A 23,253-nucleotide genomic window follows, 5' to 3' on the forward strand; every position below is an offset into this window, starting at 1 on the left:
CAGCCTGAGTGCTGGTTGGGGAGACTGGGGGGGAAGCCCTAACCTTCTCGTCATGGTTAACCCCCATGCTCCAGCTTCCTGCCTGTGAAACAATGACTGGACCAGTGCTCTCTGGGATTACCAGCGTCTCAGGCCGAGGGTGTAAATGTTCCACGGGAAACACCTGCCGCAGAACGGGAGGCGGCCTGGCACATCCTCTGTGGTGGACATCGTGGTTTTCATACGCGGGAGAGGATGCACCATCCCCCCTGGCGGGGCCTTTCTGCAGCAGCGACATGGAGGGTGCTTCCCATCACTTTATTGAGGAGGGAATGACACAGATCACAGCTACAACAAAAACATGGATTCAGGCTCAAAGAAATGTGCCAGCCCTGCTGGTCGTTGCCATGACATGTTTTTAATTCCTCCTAAACGGCTTTAATAAGCATCTGCTGAGGAATGTTAAATCAGCGGAGAAATGCTGGCTTCTATTGCGCAGACCGATATCGGATAGTTCTCACGGATGCCCCTGAGAGCCTCGCCATCTGCCTGGCGTCGGCCGCCTCCTTGTGATGCGCTTGCCAGGCTGACTTTGACCTGAACCCCTTTGCCCTCGCGCAGTTAAAGCACCAGGCTCGACAGCTTCTGTCTTTAGCTTCTCAGCCACTGTATCACCCCGCGTGCTTTGTGCCACCTGTTCATACATAAAATGTCTCTCCCTTTCTTATAAAAGGAAGCTGGAAGCTAGGGATCTCTCATTGTGTCTGCAAAACAGACCAACCGAACAACATATTTGGGACTGATCTTACAGTGTGATTTCAAACTAAACTTGAAATGAAAACCCGTCCTTCCCAAACGTCATCTCTGAGCGCAGCTGTGCGAAGGCTGAAGGGCCTGGTGGCTGCAGCATGCCTTGGAAACTCCCCACCAGACTTGCAGTTAATGAAAATATTTGTACTGCTTGATATAAACAAGGTTCTGGGGCAGTTTTTCTAATTAGGAAACTCCAATTCTCTTTTAGCCTCGAATCCCCAATTTCTCTTGTAGCCCCTTAGAGCAGCGGTTCTCAACCTTGGGTCGCGACCCCTTTGGCAGTCAAACGACCCTTTCACAGGGGTCACCTAAGACCATCCTGCATATCAGATATTTACATTATGATTCATAACAGTAGCAACATTACAGTTATGAAGTAGCAACGAAAATAATTTTATGGTTGGGTCACAACATGAGGAACTGATGAAGCTTAGAACTGGATCACTTGACCCTTTCTCTTCTTATCTCCTCCCAATTCAAAATGCTTGCATCTCTTCATAGCCAGCATTCTCTTAGATCTGCAGTTAGGCTCAACGCATTCAAGCCTCAGCACAATCTTCTTTGTAGTTTTAGCCTTTTTTCGGAAGATCGGCTTCGTCTGCCCACCATAGCCACTCTGCTTCCTGTCATAACGCCGCTTTCCCTGTGCACACAGAGAATCCTTGCCCTCCTTGTACTGTGTTACTTTGTGGGGCTGATGCTTGCTACACTTCTTACAGAAAGTTTGGCGGGTTTTAGGAACGTTCACCGTGTCCGCGAGAGTTATCAGCAGGGAAGGAAGCTCTGGGCTGTTTTTATAAATACATATATTTTTACTGATTTGGGAGAGAGAGAGAAACATTGATGAGAGAATCATTGATGGGCTGCCTCCTGCACGCCCCACTCTGGGGATCAAGCCCACAACCCAGGCATATGCCCTGACCGGGAATGGAACTCAACTGCTGAGCTACTGGGCTGTTGTTGTTTTTATAGGTCAGAAATACTCGTGTGTGAGTGGGAAAGACCGTGCCTGTCACCATGCCTGCACCTGTCAGGCACCCCCCAGCCATTGACTGCTCAGGACGGGGCTATAGGGGCATAAGGGCAGCCATGGGGCAGGGTGGTTCTCTTCCCACCACATGGAGACCCAGGGCCACCTCTTCAGGGCCCCATCTCACATCTTTGTGTGTAAACCCCCTGGGGTTGTGGGCTGTGGCCTCAGTGCTTTCCAAGTTCTCTGTCTCCGGAGTTTCTTGCTAAACATCCAGGAATCAGGTGACCAGGCACCATTCTTGCAGGCACAGCACCTGTTTGCATTCCTGAGATGACACCCACGTGCTGGCAGGGACTGGTCACGAGAGCCACTTGGATAGCATTTGTCAGTCCAGTTTGTGGAAAACTGTCTAAAGCTTTCCAGTTCTCCGTATATTATTTAAAGATTGAAGATGTTTTTAATCATCAGGATAATGACTTACCTCCTCTTCTGCCTGCACTTCCTCAGTTGCTTCTCAGCGGGGGACAGGGAGGAGTTGATGGGGCAAGAGGGACAGTAGGAGAAGCATCTGTGTCTGAGTGCTTGAGGCCTGGGTTGGGGGGCAGGGGGGCGGACTGGTCCCGGCCTGTATATTCTCTTCTGAGTTACATGTGTAGTCCCTTCACTGTAATTGCATCCTCAGTATTTTTTCTTTGCATCTGCTTACTCTAGAATGTTTAATGTCATAACAGGAAGCTTGTTTGTCCTTAAGTTCATTTAGGAACTGAATGCCAAGGAGAACCTGCTTTAATAAGTGAGCCATGGTTCTGGTCTCGGGACGAAGGGTTTGGGCTGGTTGAGTTATAGGAGAGTCCACCCTATGCCATGGGGCGTGTGACGTGGGTCAGATGAGAGAACTGGGGAGGAATGTTGAAGTATTCCAGACTCTCTTGGATTTCTTTTTTGTTTTTTAGAGAACTGGTAGGAGGCCAGAGAATTGTGGAATGGATTTTATTGTTTGAATCTATTCTATTGATCCCTTTCTTTAGGCTGAAATTAAATCTTCTTGTGGGTCATTCATACTTGACCTTGATCTAATCTGAGATCAGTGGCTTTCTGAACCCATTGTTATGAATGAAACCAGACCAGTTGGTATGGTGCAGAAAAGGGTATGGGGCAGTTTATTGATGCTTGAGGGGTGAAACCTGAAGTTTCTCTCACCGTGTTAAAAGTCCTTAAGAGTGGTAGAGAGGGGAAAAAAGTTGTTAAAAAAAATTCAGTGCACACACATATGCTCTATGGGAATTACATTCTAAGAATGTAGTTCCTAGGAATTAAATTTGCTTCCACCTGTGATGGCTGGTCTAACCTAAGGTTTGCTTTCTCCACTCCAGGAGGTGACTTTGGTCCAGAGACCTCCCCTCCAGGCCTGCCCTCTGGCGTTGGTGGCGACTTTTCTGTGAGCAGCCTTCCTATGGCTGAGGACACCTATAGGGTGAGCTTGGCCAAGGGTGTCTCCATGTCACTGCCTTCATCACCTCTGCTGCCACGACAGTCTCACTCAGTGCAATCAAGATCAAACAAAAAATCCCCAGGTAAGCAAGCAACAGAACAGCACCCAGATCAAGATCTTGGTTATATATGCAATACATGCATTGAAATTAAGCAAAACTAGTGCCTATAAGAAATCTGGGAGCAGGTTTTTTCTTTGTACAATGACTTCTGAAAAAAAAGGAAATCTTAAGAATTATGAATAGATTCATTTTCTTAGTTCAACTTGTATATAAAATATATTGATTACCCAGGCTATACTTTTATAAAGATTCCAGATCTTGTTATCAATATTAACATTAACCATCGATTTTGTTGCTTTCTTGCTCATGAATTAGGGAACACTTTAAACACACTGGTGCATTTAAAGGTTTTGGATTTGGGCAAGTGTAATCTGATAACAGCTATTACTACCGAGTGTCATACACCGATGTATTTTCTTTGATTACATCATCTGGCATTTGAACAGCTATAAAATTTAATTGTTTGTGAAAATTCAGACTTGTAAAGTGGCAGGGACGGATGGATGGATTATTTGGTTAAAGTCTTTTTCGCTTTCCTCACGCTTACCAACTTTTTATAGTTAACATTGCCAATACAAACCCAACGTTACTTAGCTTGGAGAGGTTATGAATCAGATGTGAGGAAAGCCTTTCCAAAATGCTGATACCTGGGGTCATAAAAGTCCGTTGATCTTCTTTCAGGCTCACTGAGTACTTGTTTGCTGAGGGTGAGACGGTTGGGCCTTCCCGATTATGGGGCCAGCGCAGAATGCTCTCATCTACACGTCACGTGTTTGGAGATAGTCTAAAATGTGCCCCGGACTGTAAAAATTGTGTTTGTTCTTCTGGTTTCCTCAATATTTGTGTTTCTTGATATCCTATGCATTATTTCAGAATTATTTAATGGCTATTTGCAGTTTGTGGGGAGGTAAAATTAAGAAGGCAGCTTTTAAGGCTTTGACTGTTAGAAATGGCACTATGAGTTGGTGAGTGTCCAAAACAGTTGATGATTCTAGAACTTTCTTATTTTGGACAACATTGTTTACAACCCAGTCATTCGCTGGAACTTGGAGACCTTTTTGGTATGAAGCGATTTCCTGTGCCAAGGAATTTGACCTGTTTATCAGTATTTGGGGAAATTCCTGGAATGTCTTTTCTTCCTTCTCTTTGTCCTCCCCCAACTGCTGTATCTCTGGCAGATTTCTTCTTTTAAATTACAATTTCCATACTGCCTTTCTATAAACTCTGCACAGTGTTTTACTTTTCCTCTTATCAGCCACATCACTTGTCCTTTGCCCTTGAAGTCGTGTGTTTATGCACTTCCCACATCTGATGGTTAGGGACCGGGCAGGTGTCTTCTCTAAGCATCCCTCATCTATATAAAATAGATAATAGAATTCGAGCCCATCTGGACTCTTGAGGGACCTTGGTGGAGGGTAATGGCGAGTGCAGAGAGTGGATTGTTAGGACAGTTTCCCCGTGGTCTTTGCTACTGTAGATGATTTGTTGCTTGAGTCTTGGGACAAGCACACACTTGAGAGACAGGGAATACTGCATTTCAGATATAATTTCATTATTAATAACAGATTCGCTCTGTTTTAGTAGGACTTAAACCTGCTTTTAAAATATATTTTTATTGATTTTAGAGAGAGGAAGGGAGAGGGATAGATCAGCTGCCTCCTGCACACCCCCGACTGGAGATTAAACCTGCAGCCCTGGTGTGTGCCCTGACTGGGAATCGACACTCCTGGTTCATGGGCGACACTCAATCACTGAAGCACACTGGCCAGGCTTAAAACTTCTTTTTAACTACATTTGTTTTTTCCAGCTTTATTGAGATACAACTGACACCTATCCATACAACTTTATATCTGTATGTATTGGAAAATGATTACAGTGAGGTTAGTGAGTGCATCCATCACCTCACACAGTTACAATTTATTTATTTGGTTATTTAGTGGCACTTCAGTGGGACGTTAAGCGAATAGCATGGTGAGCCTGGGAAGTGTGGCCCTCCAGCAGGGTCTGCGAGGCTACAGGCTCCCCTGCAGGGAAGTCCCTGACAAGGCCTGGGTCCAGTGTCCTGACTACATGACATGTCTTTTGGTTTTGAGAAAATATTCAAGCGTTTGTTTTTCTCCATAGGGGCAACATTTACTTCTGCTAAAATCTTTGCAAGGCCTTATGAATAGAAGGAAGTAGTTCTGCAGCATTCAGCCTTTTCATGGAGTGAAGGAAATATTCTCCATAATAGAAAAAGTGGGCCCAAATGCTAACTAAACACACTCAGCAGGTTCTTCTTCAGCGGAGCCGTGCGTGTGTCGTGCCCAGATCTGTGTCTCCCGGCAGTACCTCAGCTTTATTTCCTTCATCATTTTAATCCGAAAAGGAAAGGTAAGGGCAGAGAAGCTTGCTTAACAATGGCAGTGACTCAGGCTCCATCAGACAAAGAAACAGCATGTTCCCCACAGCGTCTTACACACAGATTTCTGTCTAAGCCATATTGTTGGAAAACCATCCAGAGCCCTGATGGTCTACCTGCCTGTAAAAATAGCAGGCATATGGTCGTGCACGTGCACTGGATGTAAAAACGGCCATCTATTTAAAAAGGTAGTCCGTGGTTGCTAACCCTACAGCAGGCACGGTGTGCTGTGTGTGCAGCGCCCCAGGTGTGGAACCCTCCGCCTGAGCGGGATCCTGTCATCTTTCAGATCCCGCTCTGAAACTACCTGATGACTGTTGTTCTTATTTTTAAGACAAAACCCCTTTCTTTCTCTTTTAAGAAGGTGCTTAACACACACACACACATACCACCAAACCTGTTTTACTTGTTTGGATAGAAACTCTTCACTAATTGATGCTAATCAAGAAACTGTCAAGGACCAAACTATTTATTCTGGCAAAGGTCAAATTCCATAAACCCCTGTAATAGGCACTCACGTGGCCGGCCCGTATTAATGAAAGTTTGTATACGGGTACAGTTGGTGGTTAGCTCCTGGGCCATGGGAACTCTGGGCCAGACACAGTTTCATTAACCTTGTAATACTGTGACGCTGCATTTTACGTGACTGAGCTTCTTACATTCCACTTAGATTCCCAATCATTATTTTTATTTCCTGTCTTCCTATCTTGCTCCATTTGTGTATGTATGTGTATATATATATATATATTTACTGCTAGTTGAAAGATGCAGTTTTCTGAGTATTTCAAATTCGTGTGTTTTTTTTTCTAAATGGAAAAATACATTTTCTGGTCATGAAAACAAGGACCAGGGTCCATTAAAGTAATTCTGTGGCTAGTGCAAGCCTTTCTGGATTAAGAATTCATTAATGTTTGTAATGTATCCTTTTGTCTTCCAGAGAAGAGCAAAGCCCATTTCCTGTGGTTTGTTTATTAGTAACATCATTAGTTACTTTCTATTTGGATTACATTTCCCAGGTCACTTCAGGCCCATTAGGAAACAATCCAAAGGTACTGCAGGAAGGAGAAGCAGCCTTTTAAAACGTGGTGGTGGGGACAGCAGATGGTGACAAGTGGGTGATGCTGCTTTTCTCGCTCGTCATTGCCTGTCTGGGGGGACTGGGTCCTGCCGGCTGTTTGCACCTTTGCTGCTTCCAGTTCCAGGTCTGTCTCTGTTGACAGAGCTGATGTGTCAGTTTTGAAAACCCCTCTGGCTGTCTGTTTCTTTAAAGGGGAAAACCTCAAAGCGGACAGGCTGTAAAATGGAAGTCATTCTGCCCTTTGATTCTTGGACCGTGAGTTCGTCTACCAGGCCCCGCCCTCCCTCACCCGCTAGAGCAGTGGTTCTCAACCTGTGGGTTGCGACCCCTTTGGGGGTCAAATGACCCTTTCACAGGGGTCGCCTAAGACTATCAGAAAACACATATATAACTACATATTGTGTTTGTGATTAATCACTATGCTTTAATTATGTTCAATTTGTAGCAATGAAAATACATCCTGCATATCAGATATTTACATTACGATCCATAACAGTAGCAAAATTACAGTTATGAAGTAGCAACGAAAATAATTTTATGGTTGGAGGTCACTGCAACATGAGGAACTGTATTAAAGGGTTGTGGCATTAGGAAGGTTGAGAACCGCTGCGCTAGAGGGTTTCTTGTAGAAAACTGGAGATCCCAGCATAGAGGCAGAACTACTCTTAGCGTTTTGATTTTTCTAGTTTTTTTTATTTTTTAATCGACTCCACCTAAACCTGAGACCACATGTGCTCTGCCTTTTTTCATTTAATAGCATATCGTGAGTAGTTTGCAATTTGCTTGAAGAACTTGATATTTAATGTCCATTGTTTCCATTTCCCATTCCTGATTTTTAACCAATTTTAATGTACGGGTCAGTAGTGTTCAGTACATTCACAGAGTTGTGCAGCCAGTCTCCAGAACTCCCGATGTGAATGTTTTTGTCCAGTCATCTCAGTAATTTTTAATACACAGTTGGTATCTCAACAGTGGCGGTTCCCAGCAGTGGAATTATTGAACTAAGTGGACTGCGTATTAAAGATTCTGGATACATACTGTCCAGCCACTTTCCAGAAAAGCCGCATTGATTTCGCATGCCCTCTGGCATTCTCGGAGACGCTTCTTTTGGAGCGAACCTCTTCCGGGAACAGTGTTAAGTGGATGGTGCTGGTAGGTGCTTTGTCCGGCTGAGTTGAGAACTCCCAAGAATTAGGAAGAGGAGACTGAGGAAGTCATTCTGGAACCTTCCTGGTTTGAACTTCTTTTGTCTACACCTCTCCGACAATTTCCATTTTCTTTCTTTCTACAATACTGTCAAGGGAATTATCACAGTGGAGTCAGGTCAAGTTCAAGGTCAGAACAACACTCAGCTGGCTTCCACTTTTAGCCGCCACCCCAGATCTGTGCTTTGTGGTGAGGATCCCGGAGGATCATAGACAAGTTAGCGTTGGCAAGGCCTATGTCGCACATCCAGCAGGCCTATTTGCAGATACGGAACCAAAGACGGCTCATCTGTACAAAACTTGCCCCAGTGTACAAGTATTGGCGGATCTTGGCCTAAGCCCAGGTCCCCCCCTCTGTCTCCAGCACATTCTCCTATGCTGTCTGCACTGTTCTGTCTGTCCATTGTTGGCCTGTGGGCTGTTCATGACGTGGCCTTGTGTTCTGGCTGCATGTACATGGGGAGGTCATAGGCTTACAGTTGTGCACACGTGTGTCTGTGAGGCTCCTTCTCGGGGCGGTGGAGCATAATACAGAGAACGCGCAGTCCAGCAGCTAGTTCTGGGCTCTGCCTTCACCTCTGAGTGGTCAGGGATCTGACCTGCAGCAAGGACAGTTTTGCCTGCTGTGGTCAACAGGACAACGTTCTGTTTTTCTCCTGGAGACTCGTTAGAGCAGCGGTTCTCAACCTGTGGGTCGCGACATCTTTGGCGGTCGAACGACCCTTTCACAGGGGTCGCCTAAGACCATCCTTCATATCAGATATTTACATTACAGTTCATAACAGTAGCAACATTACAGTTATGACGTAGCAACAAAAATAATTTTATGGTTGGGTCACAACATAAGGAACTGTATTTAAAGGGACAGAAGGTTGAGGAAGCATGGGGGTTTCTTAAAAGCTTCCCAGGCGATTCACACATCTACCACTGATGAAGAATGTGATTATCTCATCATTTCTTTTCAGGTAAATAATAGGTGTTTGTTACCTTTATTTTCTAAGTTTTAGAAGTGATATTGGAGTAGGAAAGTACATTACAAAAATATACAGAATAAAGATACAGTAAATCTTGGTTCCCTTCATACCCCAGAAAACAACTACTTCTGACGCTTGGTTGAATGTCTTTCCTGCCCTCTTTCTGTCGTGACGTATTTGCCCATTCCCCCAACCACTGGACAAGTAAGAGGTTCCCAGTTTTCCACTAAATAAAGAACAGCAGAAGAACATTCTTGAATATTAATTTAAAGGCATCTTTCATTAAACAGACCAACGATTTTCAACCTTTTTCATCTCATGGCACACATAAACTAATTACTACAATTCTGCAGCACACCAGAAAATATATTTTTTGCCTATCTGACAAAAAAATAAGTATCATTTTGATTCATTCACACCAGATGGCTATTGTTGTGTTGGCTGTTGTCATTTTTTAAATTTGACAGACTAAGTAAAAAGAGGTCAGTGCCCCTGATTAAATCGTCAGGTATTGCAAGTTTTAAAAATTCTTATGGCACACCAGCTGAAAATCACTGGAATAGACCATAAAAGTGGGATTACTGGGTAAAAACTTATTAATGTCCAGAATGAGTTTTTATATACTTACCAGAGGCCTGATACACAAAATTCGTGCAAGAGTAGGCCTTCCTTCCCCCAGCTGCCGGCACCAGCTTTCTTCTGGCACACGGAACCCAAGCTTCCCTAGCAGCCCCAGCTTTGTCCAGAAGGTCATCCGGAAGGATGTCCGGTCTAATTAGCATATTACACTTTTATTATTATAGATTGGTTATGTGTGCTTTTTTCTTTGGGGAATGTTTGTAATAGTTGGCCTCTGTTCTACTGGGGTAATATCTGTGTCTTACTGAATTATCACAGCTTTGTTGTTTGTTTTAAGGCTATCAGTCATGTAGGTTATTAAAAATTTTTTCCCAGTTCAACATTTTCCACTTAATTAGGTTTACAGTGTTTTATGACTCACAGAAGTTTATTTTCTCAAATTAAATTTTTTTCACTGTGATTTATCCCATTGCATTTTTTAAAAAACAGCTTTATTGAGATATTTTACATAACATATAACTCATTCATTTAAAGTTTACAGTTCAGTGAGTTGTGTTTTCTTTTAGCATTTTTACAGGGTTATGAAACCATCATTACAATCTAATTATAGAATATTTTTATCTCTTTAAAAAATTCTCATTAGCACTCACTCCACATCCCTTCCAACCCACCTCCCATCTCAAACCCCTATCCCCCTGCGTTAAGCAACCACTAATCTGCTTCCTGCTTCTACATGTGGCCTATTCTGGGCATTTCATATAAATAGAATCATATTATATGTAGTCTCTTGTGACTTGGCTTTTTGCAGGTAACCATGTCTTCTAGGTTCATCCATGTTGTAGCATGTGTCACTACTTCATTCTATTTCATTGCCAGATATTTTCGTCTGTGTGCATACCACACTTTAAAAATCCATTCTTCAGTTTATGACATATGGGTTGTTTCCTCTTTTGTATAATGAACCATGCTGCTGTCAACATGTATGCATGTATGTATTGTTTTTGTGTGGATGTATCCTCGGGTAGTACCTGGCAGTGGGATTGTGCCATCATATGGCAGCTCTGTTGGGGATCGAGCCTGCAACCCTGACCTGGAATTGAACCGGCGACCTCCTGGTACATGGGATGACCCTCAACCAACTTAGACATACCAGCCAGGTTCTTTTTCATACTTTTGATACTATGTTTCAGTCACAGAATTTTTTATTTTGATGTAGTCTAGTTTATTTTTTGTTGCTGTCCTTTGATGTCATATATCTAAGACACCATTGCCTAATCCACAGTCACAGAGACTTGCCCCTTCATTTTCTCCTAAGAGGCTTTCTGGTTGTAACGCTTACATGTAGGCCTGCCATCCCTTTGGTGAGTCCACACTTTTGTGTACGGTGTGAGGTCAGAGCCAACTTCACTCTTTTACATGTGGATATCCCGTTGTCCCCGCAGCATTTATGGAAAAGGTCATTCTTTCCCCATTGAGTGGTCTTAGATGGATCCAGGCATTGCTGTGCCCTGAAGCAGCCTTGTTCCACGTACCCCTTTGCGAATTCTCTTCCCTGTGCCCTAGGCCAGAACTTTCCCTGTCAGAGTTGGCGTGGCTTGCATCTCTGCTTCATCCAGCCTTCCTTTGTGTCTCTCCTTTTCCCTATGTGAGAAATCACTTCTTACTGTACACCTTCCACAGCATGGTACGCCAACTCCGTATGCCCTGGTGCGCTGGGAGCTCCTAGTCTTTGTTTGTTCCTCTTGGAGCCTGGAACACAGGGTCTGAGCCCCTCCTTCAGTCACCCTTGTGAGGGGCACAGGTATGCACCTGTTAAGTGAATGAGATTTCAGTAGTGGGTATTCGTCAACGGCGTATGGTTGGTTGAAATACTAATGGACACGGCAATGTAAACATATTGCTCCGTTACATTTATAAAGCTAGGAGCACACCTTCCCTCATCTAGAGGGAACTGACACTTTAATTAAGGTCCTAGCTCTCTCTCAGGGCCTTGCTCTCATCAGGCAGTGAGCAAAGGGGAGTATGTTTTAAATATATTTTTATTGATTTCAAAGAGGGAGAGGGAGGGAGAGATAGAGAGATGAATGATGAGAGAATCATCAATCGGTTGCCTCCTGCAGGCCCCACACTGGGGACTGAGCCTGCAGCCTGGGCATGTGCCCTTGACCGGGAATTGAACCGTGACCTCTTGGTTCATAGGTCGATGCTCAACCACTGAGCCACGCTGGCAGAGCAAGAGGAGTATGTGTTAAACGGGGTTTGCCGGCAGCCTTCTCTGCCCTCCTTCTCTGTGCTCCTGCCACTCTCCCGGGTTCTCAGGCTTTGGCATGTTTGCTGCATGCCCCCCGCCCCCCAGGTGAATGACGACTGCAGGTTTTATCCTCACACTGTACAGCAGCGTCAGCTGCCCCTGTGGTGGTGTCAGATGGCTCCGATGGCGGCTGGAACCAGCCCAACCCCATGCTTAGAAACGAGCCTTTTTATCTCAAGAAAATTGATGGGGGCAGGGGCAAGTGGTGGGGGAATCTTCTTTCTGGTCGTATCTGACTCACAGAGAAGCAGAAGCCCAGGGAAGCCATGGCATCTCCGTCGCACAGGAAAGAACGTTAGTGTCGAGTAGGAAGAGACAGAAGGCAAGACCGATGTTGCAGCTTGAAGCCTCCCGTTGGTTGTGGAACAAGTCTGTGTGGACACGGTGGCTGGCTGTGCTCCGGGCGAGGGGCAGGGTGTGCAGAGCCCAAGTGGGGAAGTAAAGTGAGCGTGGGGTGAAGGTGTAGGAGAGAGGCCGGGAGAATAAGGTGCCTCACCCAAGGGAACATGGGACCAGCGGGAAAGTCTCAGTAGTGGGGCCTAGAGCCTTGTAACCTGTGAGCTCTGTCTCGCTCGGAGGGCTTACATAGAGTAATAGCTAACTGTGCTCTGCACGGAACCCTTTCTCTGCACAAAGGTTCTGAGAAATACAACTGAGGAGACTCTTCCAAGGAGATGTAGCTTTCTTGTTACTTCCATTACCAACGAAGTCCTCTTTTATTGGTAATGGGTCCTAATTGGCCGATGATGAGTTCACTTAAAAAAAAAAAAAAAAAGATTTTGCCCTAACTGGTTTGGCTCAGTGGATAGAGCATTGGCCTGCGGACTCAAGGGTCCCGGGTTCGATTCCGGTCAAGGGCATGTACCTTGGTTGTGGGCACATACCCAGGAGGGAGTGTACAGGAGGCAGCTGATTGATGTTTCTCTCTCATCGATGTTTCTAACTCTCTATCCCTCTCCCTTCCTCTGTAAAAAATCAATAAAATATGTTTTTTAAAAAGATTTTATTTATTATTATTATTTTTTAGTCCTCACCCAAGGATATTTTTCCATTAATTTTTAGAGAGTGGAAGAGAGAGGGAAAGACAGAGAGAAATATCAATGTGAGATAAACACATCGATTGGTTGCCTCCTGTATGCGCTCTGGCCAGGGCCTGGGCTGGGGAGAGCCTACAACCAAGGTACGTGCCCTTGACCAGAATTGAACCCAGGACTCTTCAGTCCTCAGGCCAATGCTCTATCCACTGAGCCAAACTGGCTAGGGCAGATTTTAGTTTTTAGAGCAGTTTTGGGTTCACAGCGAAATGGAGTGAAAGGTACAGAGATTCTCATAGGCCCTCAGCCCCCACACAGGCACAGCCTCCACCATTATCAACATACCCCACCAGAAAGGTGCATTTGTTAAATCAGTGCACCTACCCTGATAACATCATTATCACCTAGAGCGCCATAACTTATCTTAGGGTTCACTGTGTAGATTGGACATCCTGTGAATTTGGACAAAGGTGTAATGACATGTATCCATCATTAGGCGTCACACTGAATATTGTCACTGCCCTGTTTATCTCTTTCTCTCTCCACCCCACCTTGAACCCCCGGCAACCGCTGATCTTTTTGCTGTTTCCACAGTTTTGCCTTTTCCAGAATGTTGCATCATTGGTTTCTTTCACTTAGTAATAGGCATTAAAAGTTCCTCCATGTCATTTCATGGCTTGTTAGCTCATTCTTTGTAGCACTGGATGATATTCAGTTGTCTGAATGTAGTACAGTGTTTTTATTCATTGACTTACCTAAGGGACATCTTGGTTGCTTCCAAGTTTTGAACAAAGCTGCTGTCAACACCTGGTGCAACGTTTTGTGTGGACATAAACCCTCGTACACCCCAAGGAGCACGGCGACTGGATTGTGTGTAAGGAAACTGCCAAACTGTCCCCCGAAGTGGCTGTGCCATTTTGCGTGCCCACCAGCCACGGGTGAGAATCCCCGTTGCTTCTCATGCTCACCCGTGTTCGGTGGTGTCCGTGTTCTGAGTGGTCCCTCATCTGGGAGCCGGGGGTAATGACAACAGTGCTGCTCTCACAGGGGAGGTGAGATTGAAAAGGAATGTGGCCTGTGAAGCCCAGAGCTGACCACCGGTTCCCTTGTGGGGCTGCTGTTTCAGGGGGACCATCTGCCTCAGAGCCCAGCTTCAGCTCCCTTCATCTGCCTCGGTGGTCCAGCATGGATTCCCAGTCGCCATCCTCTCAGCTCCATATCCTCAGCCAGATGCCCTCCGGCGGGAGCTCATCCTCAGATCTGTGTGTTTTCTGGCCAGCACGTGGCTCCGGGTGTGCGCCGGCTTTCTTCCCTGTGAATGGGACGTGCGAGCAGCAGTAACGCCCGACTGCCTCCCGTCTGGGTTCTCGCTCCTGCTCTGCCACCGACTACGCGCGTTACTCATCTTCCTTTGGTTTGCACAGGATTTGCGATGAACATGTTACGTCTGTAAAATTGCCCTGTGAGGGAAGCCAGCTCTTAGAACTGGTGTCATAAGTGCAGGAATTTAAGAAAGCAGTAGTGCTCAGCAGAAATAAGAAATGAGGCGGAAAGCAGAAAGGCGGGATGCCGGTGGGGCCCCGCCTCAGTAATGTGTGATGCTCCCGTGAGCTCTGTGGAAATGAGAGACAGTGACTCCTGAAGCGGGTGGAGTGAGGACGTGCTCCAAAATGGTCCAGATTTGCTCACCAGGCAGGGTGAGCAGCACTCCCGTGGGAGTCGAGCAGTTATTGCCTGAAACTGTGCGTGAGGGCCGTTACAGGGTTGTTCCTTATGCAGGGAAGTGAGGAAGCCAGCAGGTCAGGCAGAGACCTGTGGGTCGGGGTTCCCTTGAACATCCCTTACATGGCCTATAAGTGCCATGTGCAGACACACTGTCTTCAGATGGCACAGCTGCTTTTCTTCTGCCTTGAACACAGACTAGACTGCCTGTTATTTGGACAAGCCCCAGACGAAGGAGATGGCTTGTGCTTAGGTCTGCATTGTACCGGAAATACGTACCTCAGACACCAGAAGCCCATTATGTGAGGGACCAGTGAGGGCCAAGACTAGCAGAGGGAGCAACAGGTGCATCTCTCATCCTCCAGAACCGGCCCCGCCTTGTGGAGCAGATGCAGTTGAATGCCTGTAAGGTCATCACTCCATGCCACACCGCACAGAAGTGTCATTCGAGAATGCAGGCACATGACTGACCCTCAGTCTCGGGCATTCGGATGTTTCACGAGGCCTCTGGATGTTGAGGGTCTTCAGGAATCACAAGAGACTATGTGCCAGTTGAACACATCCTGGAGTCTAGTGTTAATATTTGACTGGGAAATGTTTGCCATGGAAAGTAGAGATACTGGACTGAGCATCATGGGCTGTTGTGTCAATCAAAAAAATGATTGTGGACTTCAAGTTCTTTGGCAAAAATTCAATAGAGATAGCCTTTAGTTAAAGTATTTCACTTTTACAAAACAATTTACATTTCTTTCAGTTACATAGTTCTTATTAGAAGAAATGTGTGTACTCTAAAATTTGAATGAGCCCTGGCCAGTGTGGCTCAGTTGGTTGAAACGTTGTCCCATGCAACTAAGGGTTGATGGTTTGATTCCTGGTCAGAGCACATACTCTGTTAATTCCTGGTTGGGGCACAGGTGAGAGGCAGCCTTCTGGGGTTCTCTCTCCCTCTCCCCCTTCCTCTCTCTCTAGAATCAATGAAAAATGTATCCTTGGGTAAAGAAGGTATACATGCACTCATATATATGCATTAAAGTTTGTGTGTGTGTGTGTGTACACACACACACATATATATACACACACACACATATATATATACACACACACACACACACATATATATATATATCTCACAGATTCTCAGAGTGTGATCTTTTTTATTTTTAGAAATTGTGATGTTTAAGCAGACCTTATCTCTATTAGATAAACTTGAATCCTCTTCCCTCTCTACCTTCTAAATAGAGAAAGTCTACCCAAGCTATGCAGTGTCTTGGGAAGTTTCTGGCCCCAAAAGATTAGCACAGACCTGGTTTCAAACACCCAGTCCTTGTTCTCAGTAGCCCTGTGTCCTTGGAAGTTACTTGGCAACCTCTCTGATTCTTGCTTTCCTCACCTGGAGATGAGAAGAATGCTTTACCATTGAGGTCTCTGAGAGCTAGAGGGAATGTTTGTAAAGGGCCTGGCCCCTAAAACACTCGAGAAATGCTGCTACCGCCCCCCTGGTAAGGTTAGGTGGTTTGCCCTCTCCCCCCTTGCCAGCCTCTCTCACACTTCATCCTCTTTTATTTTTATTGAATTTATTGGGGTGACATTGGTAGTTATATACTTTTCAGCTGTACAATTCTATAATGCATCATCTGTATATTGTATTGTGAGAGAGTTCACCACCCCCAGTCAAGTCTCCTTCCATCACCATTTATCCCCCCTTTACCCGCACCCCCACATCCACCTACCCCCCTTCCCGTCTGGTAATCACCATACTGTTGCCTGTGTCTTTGAGTTGTTGTTTTCTTAATCCCTTCACCTTTTTTACCCAACCCCTCCCCTCAGACAGCTGTCAATGTGTACTCTGTATCTATGAGTCTGTTTCTATTTTATTTGTGTATTTTGTTCATCAGATTCCACATATGAGTGAGATCATATGATACTTGTCTTTCTCTAACTGGCTTGTTTCACTTAGTGTAATGCTCTCCAGGTCCCTCTATGCTGTCGCAAAGGGTAAGATTTCCTTCATGCTCCCGACTTCAGTCTTCAATCTGTTTCTCTGATGTGAGGCAGGGAGGCCACCACGGTGCAGAAACCCTTCAAGTCTGATTGTTGCTATTTTGGCAGTGGTGGTGTTTGACCATATTTTAGGTAGAGGGATGAAATAAATAGATTTGAATGTTCAGACAGAAACTACCAGTATTCACTTCACACAGGCCCACTTGGAGTTGAGGAGACTGGTTGGGACTCTTTGCAATGATTTGAATGAAGTAAAGTGGTTTAAACCCCTGTAGTGACCAAGGAGAATGGAGGGAGGTGGAGGTCAATTTGAGACAGTTTTAGGAAAAAAGAATCTATAGGCTGTAGTGACCTGTTGGATATGAAAATTAGGGAAGGAAGAAAAGTGCAGAATGGCCCAGGGCTGGGGCCTGCTAGCCCTTGCCCTGTAACGTCACACAGGAAATACTGGCCCAGCAGTTAGCAGAAGTGGGCTATCCCTGGGACACTGCCCTAGACCGCCCAGCGGACCAGAGAGCTGAGGGATCCGCCTCTTTCACACCTTACCTCATTCTTTGCACCCAGTAGGGAAGCTTGCTAGAAGCTTGGTTTTCTAGATGGGTCCAGATTCTAAAAATTGTTGTGCTAGTGCAGTGATGGCGAACCTTTTGAGCTCGGCGTGTCAGCATTTTGAAAACCCTAACTTAACTCTGGTTCCGTGTCACATATAGAAATTTTTTGATATTTGCAACCATAGTAAAACAAAGACTTATATTTTTGATATTTATTTTATATATTTAAATGCCATTTAACAAAGAAAAATAAACCAAAAAAATGAGTTCACGTGTCACCTCTGACACACGTGTCATAGGTTTGCCATCACTAGGCTAGTGGCTTTACATTTCCCCCTGTGTAGTTGTTACCAGGTGTCTCCATGGTGGTCATTATTCTCGTGTTTTAGGTGCGGACTGTAAGGCTCTGACAGGTGTAATGCAACCCCAGTTCCGGGACTCCTGTCCCTGCAGGTGTAGATGCTGGTGTGTTGACCACACTGTGGAATACAGAAACGGTTGGTCAGGTAGGGGCAGCAAGTTTGACCTTGAATATTTTGAATCTTGGTTGTTTCACACGCACTGCCCTCAAGGGGTTCTCAAGGGAGGAGGAAGGATTTCAAGACAGGACATCTGTGCCAAATGCTGGGAAGGTCAAGTACGATAAGGAATGGAAAGCGTTTGTTAGCTTTTGAAAATAGGGTAATTGATGACCTTGGAGTAGAATCAAACATTCCTGTCACTGACCAGGTTTAAATAGTTTAGGCTTCGAAGGCCACAGTTCTGTGTTTTAACTACTCAGCTCTGCCACTGGAGTGCAGACCAGCAGCAGACTGTGCATGAGCGATCACTCATGGCTGCCGTCTGCTTCCCCTTTATTTATAAAACCTACAGTGGGACAGGTTTGGCCTCTAGTCCTTCCTTGGCCAGCCTGACTTACAGGAAAGGAGATGGGGAGTGGAAATTAGTATTTACTCAGTGCTTACCATGCCCTAGACTCTTTAGGTAAACGTTTTTAACCCTGAGGTGTAGGTACCAGCCGCACTTACGGTCGATGGAGAAACCCAAGAGTGTCGAGGACTTGCCTGAAGGTTACACAGCCAGTTAGTGCCTGGATGGGATTGGACCTTCAGTCTGCCTGACCCAAAGCCCCCGGGTCATTTCCACTCCCTCCACTGTCACCCAGAACAGCAGCCTTAGGGTCACATCCCTCCCGAAGCCACAGGCGGGACAGAGGCCAGCAAGGTCTGCTTCCCTGCCATTGTTCTGTGACTCCAGTGACGCTGTGTTTTTTGCTTCACCCTGTATTTGTCAGCTCGGGCTGCCATGGCCAAGTACCACAGACCAGGGTGCAACAATAGACATTTATTGTCCACAGTTAGGAGGCTCGAAGGCGTGACAAGGTGTCGGCAGATTTAGTTTCTCCTACGGCCTGTCTCCTTGCTTGCAGAAGACAATCTTCTCGCTGTGTCCTCACATGGTCTTTCATCCCTGGTGTCTGGGTGTCCAAATTTCCTCTTTAAGAAAGAAAAAAGAGAAAGAACTCATAGACCCGGATAACAGTGTGGTGATTGTTGGGAGGAGCCGGGGAGTGGGAGAAGTGGCAGAGGGTACAGGGGGTAAGTAGTGATGGAAAAAATAATAAAATAAAGGGAAAAAATTTCCTCTTTTAAGGATACCACTCAGATCGAATTAGGGTCCATCCCAGTGGCCTCATTTTAACTTATGCAACTTCTTTTAAAGGCTTCTCCAAATACAATCACATTCTGAGATACTGGGAGTTAGGGCGTCAACATCTGAGTTTGGGGGAACACAGTTCAGCCTGTCACAGCCTCCCTCCTCTGTGATGAGTGTCAAGGCACTGTGAGCCTGCATTCCTCATGCAGAAGATAGAGGGGATCTTCTATACGTGAAGGCGTCTCTTAATTATCATTTGCACCTTGAGTGAACTTTTTAAAATGAACTTTTTGTTTTAGAAGTTTTAATTTTATAGGGAAGCTCCAGAGACAGTTGAGTTCCCAGCAACCACATACCTAGTTTCCCCCTGTTATTACCTAGTACATTAGTATGACACATTGTTACAGCCAATGAACATTATTAGCTAAAGCCCATACTTCCCTGGTATTTCTTTAGTTTATACCTAATCTTATTCATTACATTGACTTGTCGTGTCCCCTGGGGTTCCTCTGGCCTGAGACAGTTCCTCAGACTTCCCTTGGTTTTGATGACCTTGGCCGTTTTGAGGCATAGCATACGGTTCAGGTGTTTTGTGGATGCCCACTCTGCTGGGGTTCATCCGTTTTCCTCATGATTAGACTGGAGCCGTGGGCTTTGGGGGAGGAGGACCCCAGCGAAAAGTGCCCTTCTCATCACGCCGTGCTGATGGTGCACACTGGCCATGTGCCCCATCCCAGCTTACAGTCACCTGGAGTACCTGGCCGAGGTGGCGGTCCGCAGGCTTCCCAGGATAAAGCTACTCTTCTTCCTGATGTCCCTCTCCATGCTGTGCTCTTGGGAGGGAAGTCACTGTGCGTGGCCCACCCTGAGGGGTGGGGGTGATGCTGCCCTCCCTGAGAGTGGGCTATCTGCACACATTATTTAGAGTTTCTCTGCACGGGAGGTTTCTCTCTTCTTCCCCATTTACTTACTTATGTATCAGTATAGATTCATAGGTAGATGAAATGGCAGTGTTGTACCGTGAGGCAATGAGCCCTGAGGTCGTTTTGTGGCACCCCCCCTCCCCCCCACCCCCCAATGTTGCCTTCTTGGCTGCAAGTGAGGCTGATCAGCCTTTGCAGGGGCCAAATATGTTGGAATTCTGTTAGGTCAAGCCTAAAATGGGGGCGGAGTGGCTGCCTCAGCAGTTTAATTCTGCCATGTGGACTGTTAACCATATGTGTGTTACCTGAAACCTTAAAGGAAAAGCATTTCTGGACTTCACAATGCTGATGGGCGCAAGCATTGTTGTCTTGATGGTAAAGAAACACACTTAGGGATTTAGTCTGGAATTAGCATTGAAGCAGCGCCACCGTGTGGTCACGGCTGGAGGGTCAGTGTGTTCTAGGGACAGTTTTTGTGGAATTCCATGACTTGGCTGACCTGCGTGCTGTCTAGTAAAAAAGTACTTTTAAGAAAAAACAAACAAACAACATTGCAAAGTCTTAAAGAAGAGAGAAGCTACTCTGACTTTGCGTGTATACATGCCTGGTTCACATAAAAAGTAAACACTTTAAAGTTAAAATTCCCAATTTATTATTTCTTTGGGCATATTAACTGTTAACTTTTAATATGTGTCGTAGGAAAGCTTTTTCCCCCTGATTATTCAAAATTGTTTAATAGCTGAAGTGTAAGAGGGCAACAGGTTGAAATCCTGACCTTCTGGAGCTATTTTTCTTTGGTTGTAGGCAGGTTGCGGGCTTACTTTAATAGTTTCATTCTTCTTTGCCCAAATGTTTGAAGATGTTTTTGCACTCAGGCCTATGATGTTTAAGCTTCCGTGGAAAGCAGCCAGGGAGCCCGCTAAAGCTCACTGTGATGTGTGGGAATGTGTGTGTGGCAGGGAGCGGGGGCAGTTAGGAGATTAGTCACTCTCTGCCTTGAGGAATGTTTATATCCACAGGAGGAGTCCTCAGATCCCAGAGTTGGGTGAGTTGCTGGGATCTTTTAATGTGGCCTGTGGTTGACCAAGGTGACTATAGTGGAGATTCGTGTGACAGCCTGTTAGAGTTGGTTTAAAATAAAGCAGGTACTCTTTTTGTTGTAATCCATCAGTGTTGCCAGGAGTTCTAAACTTAATGTCTACTTTTGATCAGCTGTTGAGAGGGAGGTGAGGTGAAATTGTCGTTTCTTGGGCAGAGGAAAATAACTCTAAAAGACGCGGGACTGCCCCTCAGTCCTGTGGAAAGCCGTCTCTCTGCTGTGCCCTGCACCCAGGACATTGAGGAGGGGAAGCTGTGCTGCTGAGAGGGTTGTGGCGGTCGGGGTCGCTCACTATGGTTCCGCGGTGGGAGATGGCTCTGCCTGTGGCTCCTCACCTGGCCCCTTGTCAGTGATGTCATGGTCACCCCTGCCATCTGCCAGGGCAGGCTGTCCTGTTCGTACTTGAAAGAGATCATGGCTGAGCCCCCAAATACCACTTTGCTGCTGCTCTCGTAGGTTCCCGATGTTTTTCAGATCATGGAAATCACGTGCTTTCCAGTGTGACCTCCTCACCAAAGGGCTCAGAGAAGGGCATTGGCCTCAGACTCACAAGCCTAATCCCTGTGGTGCCCCAACTCCCCATCTCTGCGGAGCCTGTCGTGGGGTCTCTGGGGCGGGTAGAGGTCACTGCGTGTGGCCTGACACACCGGCCTTCTGACCACGCTCAGCGGGTGCCGCTGCTCCTGACCTCAGGATGGTGACTGGGCAGAGCGCCTCCTCTGGACAGGCACGGGAGCAGCAGAGTCTGCTGGGGATGCTGGCAGGCATACAGCGCTGGCCGTCAGCCCGAGGATGTGAAGGCTCTAGAGTTCAGCTGAGGGACCAGAGCTGTGGGGGGTGGTGAGAAGGGGGACAGGCTGTAGACAGTGATGGACTTGAGCTTCCCCCCCCCCTTCCTATTCTCTCTCTCTCTCTCTCTCTCTCTCTCTCTCGGATGAGAGGGTCTTGAGCTCCTGAGTAGTTTGGAAGCGAGAGACTGACTGCACACAGTGGAGCCACTGTTGTTAAAATGAGCATTTGACGTCTGAGAGCAGCAGCAGTTCGTGTACAGCTAAGATTTTCAAATTACTGCTCAATGTATTATAAGTAAAAATTTAAACCATGGCTTTCCATAAGCCTTTAAATTCAATTTGGAAATCTTATGTTTATAATTTAATTAAAATTAAACATTTAAAATGAATTTCATGTGAAGCTAAAAATTACATATTTCAAATAGGAATCAAAGCTAAGCAGTCCGATACTCTGTGTTACATTTTTAAAACACTAAAAATTCTCTCCTGGATGTATTCCCTGATGATGCCCAGTGATGCAAACTTATTCCTAAATATAACACCATTAGCCAATATTTTGGGTTTGACTCGTCATTTAACTTTCAGTCTTGCTGAGGTTGCCAGACCACCAGTATTCTAGATCAGCTCCGGCGAGGTGAGGTCAGGGCCAGTAATTCATGACCCCAGTATGTTACCATACTGGATGGCTTGGCTTCAAGTAAAAGACAGTCAAATACGACATAACAGCTTAAACAAGATAAACATTTATTTCTCTCTTTTGTTAACAGTCCGGGGTAGGTGGACTTCAAGGTGTCATCAGGGAGCCAGGCTTCTGTCTTGCTGCTCACCTCTGTCTTGGTCTCCTGGGACCGCCATAACAAACCTGCACAAAGGGGGTGGCTGAGAAAAGCAGAGGTTTGTTCTCTCCCCTTCCTGGAGGCCAGAGTTGGAAGTCAAGGTGTGAGCAGATCTGTGCTCCCTCAGGAGGCTCTGGGGAGAACCTCTTCCCTGCCTCTTCTAGCTCTTGGGGGTTCCAGGAGACCCTTGGCTTGTGGCTGCCTCCCTCCATTCCTTCTGTCTTCACACGGCCCTCTGGCTGTGTGATGTCTCATCTCCCTCTGCCTTTTGGTTAGAAAGTTCCTAGTGATGGCATTCCAGGCCCACCCGGCCAGTAATCTAGGGTGCAGCTTTTATCTCAAGATCCTCAATTACATGCACATAGATCACTTTCTAAGTAAAGTAACAGTTATAGGTTCTAGGGTTTTGGTCCAGCACATATCCTGGGGAGCCATTATAAACTACCACACCCTCCTACCACAAGGTCACCTTGTGGTCCAGGATGATTGTTAGAGCACCAACTAGTAGGCCACCGTTTCCTGCCAGAGGAGGAAAGAGAACGGTGGAAAGGGTCCTCTCCCAGCTGGGCCGGCTCCCCTCACGCAGCCTTCCTTGGAATGCCCCCTAACGCCCACTGTCCTCTCGGTGGCCGCATTTACCTAGCTGTCAAGGAGGCTGGGAAATGCAGTCTTTTATTCACGTAATGCACTGAGCTGCTAAAGCATAATTTCTCAAAAAGGCAAAAATATGACATGCAAATAGAAGAAGGTCATATGTCAACCATTTTATTTAGC

The 23,253-nt window shown here is 46.0% G+C and overlaps 2 protein-coding genes across 2 annotated transcripts in view; one reads left to right on the top strand and one right to left on the bottom strand.

Annotated features, from left to right (window-relative positions):
* Positions 1 to 23,253, top strand: part of TANC1 (tetratricopeptide repeat, ankyrin repeat and coiled-coil containing 1) — a 176,040-nt gene that overhangs the window by 43,127 nt on the left and 109,660 nt on the right. The window contains exon 3 of the mRNA XM_015565775.1: positions 3,139 to 3,339. Coding sequence (XP_015421261.1) covers positions 3,139 to 3,339 — 201 coding nt within the window. The remainder of the gene's footprint in view (positions 1 to 3,138; positions 3,340 to 23,253) is intronic.
* LOC107183528 (60S ribosomal protein L36a-like) lies at positions 1,223 to 1,912 on the bottom strand. Its single transcript, XM_015565774.1, has 2 exons — positions 1,908 to 1,912; positions 1,223 to 1,580 (listed from the first exon to the last, which is right to left on the bottom strand). Exons 1-2 carry the CDS (start codon positions 1,910 to 1,912, stop codon positions 1,223 to 1,225), a joined length of 363 nt encoding a protein of 120 aa, XP_015421260.1.

The sequence above is a fragment of the Myotis davidii genome, unplaced genomic scaffold, assembly GCF_000327345.1.
Source record: "Myotis davidii unplaced genomic scaffold, ASM32734v1 scaffold59, whole genome shotgun sequence".
Taxonomy (NCBI): domain Eukaryota; kingdom Metazoa; phylum Chordata; class Mammalia; order Chiroptera; family Vespertilionidae; genus Myotis; species Myotis davidii.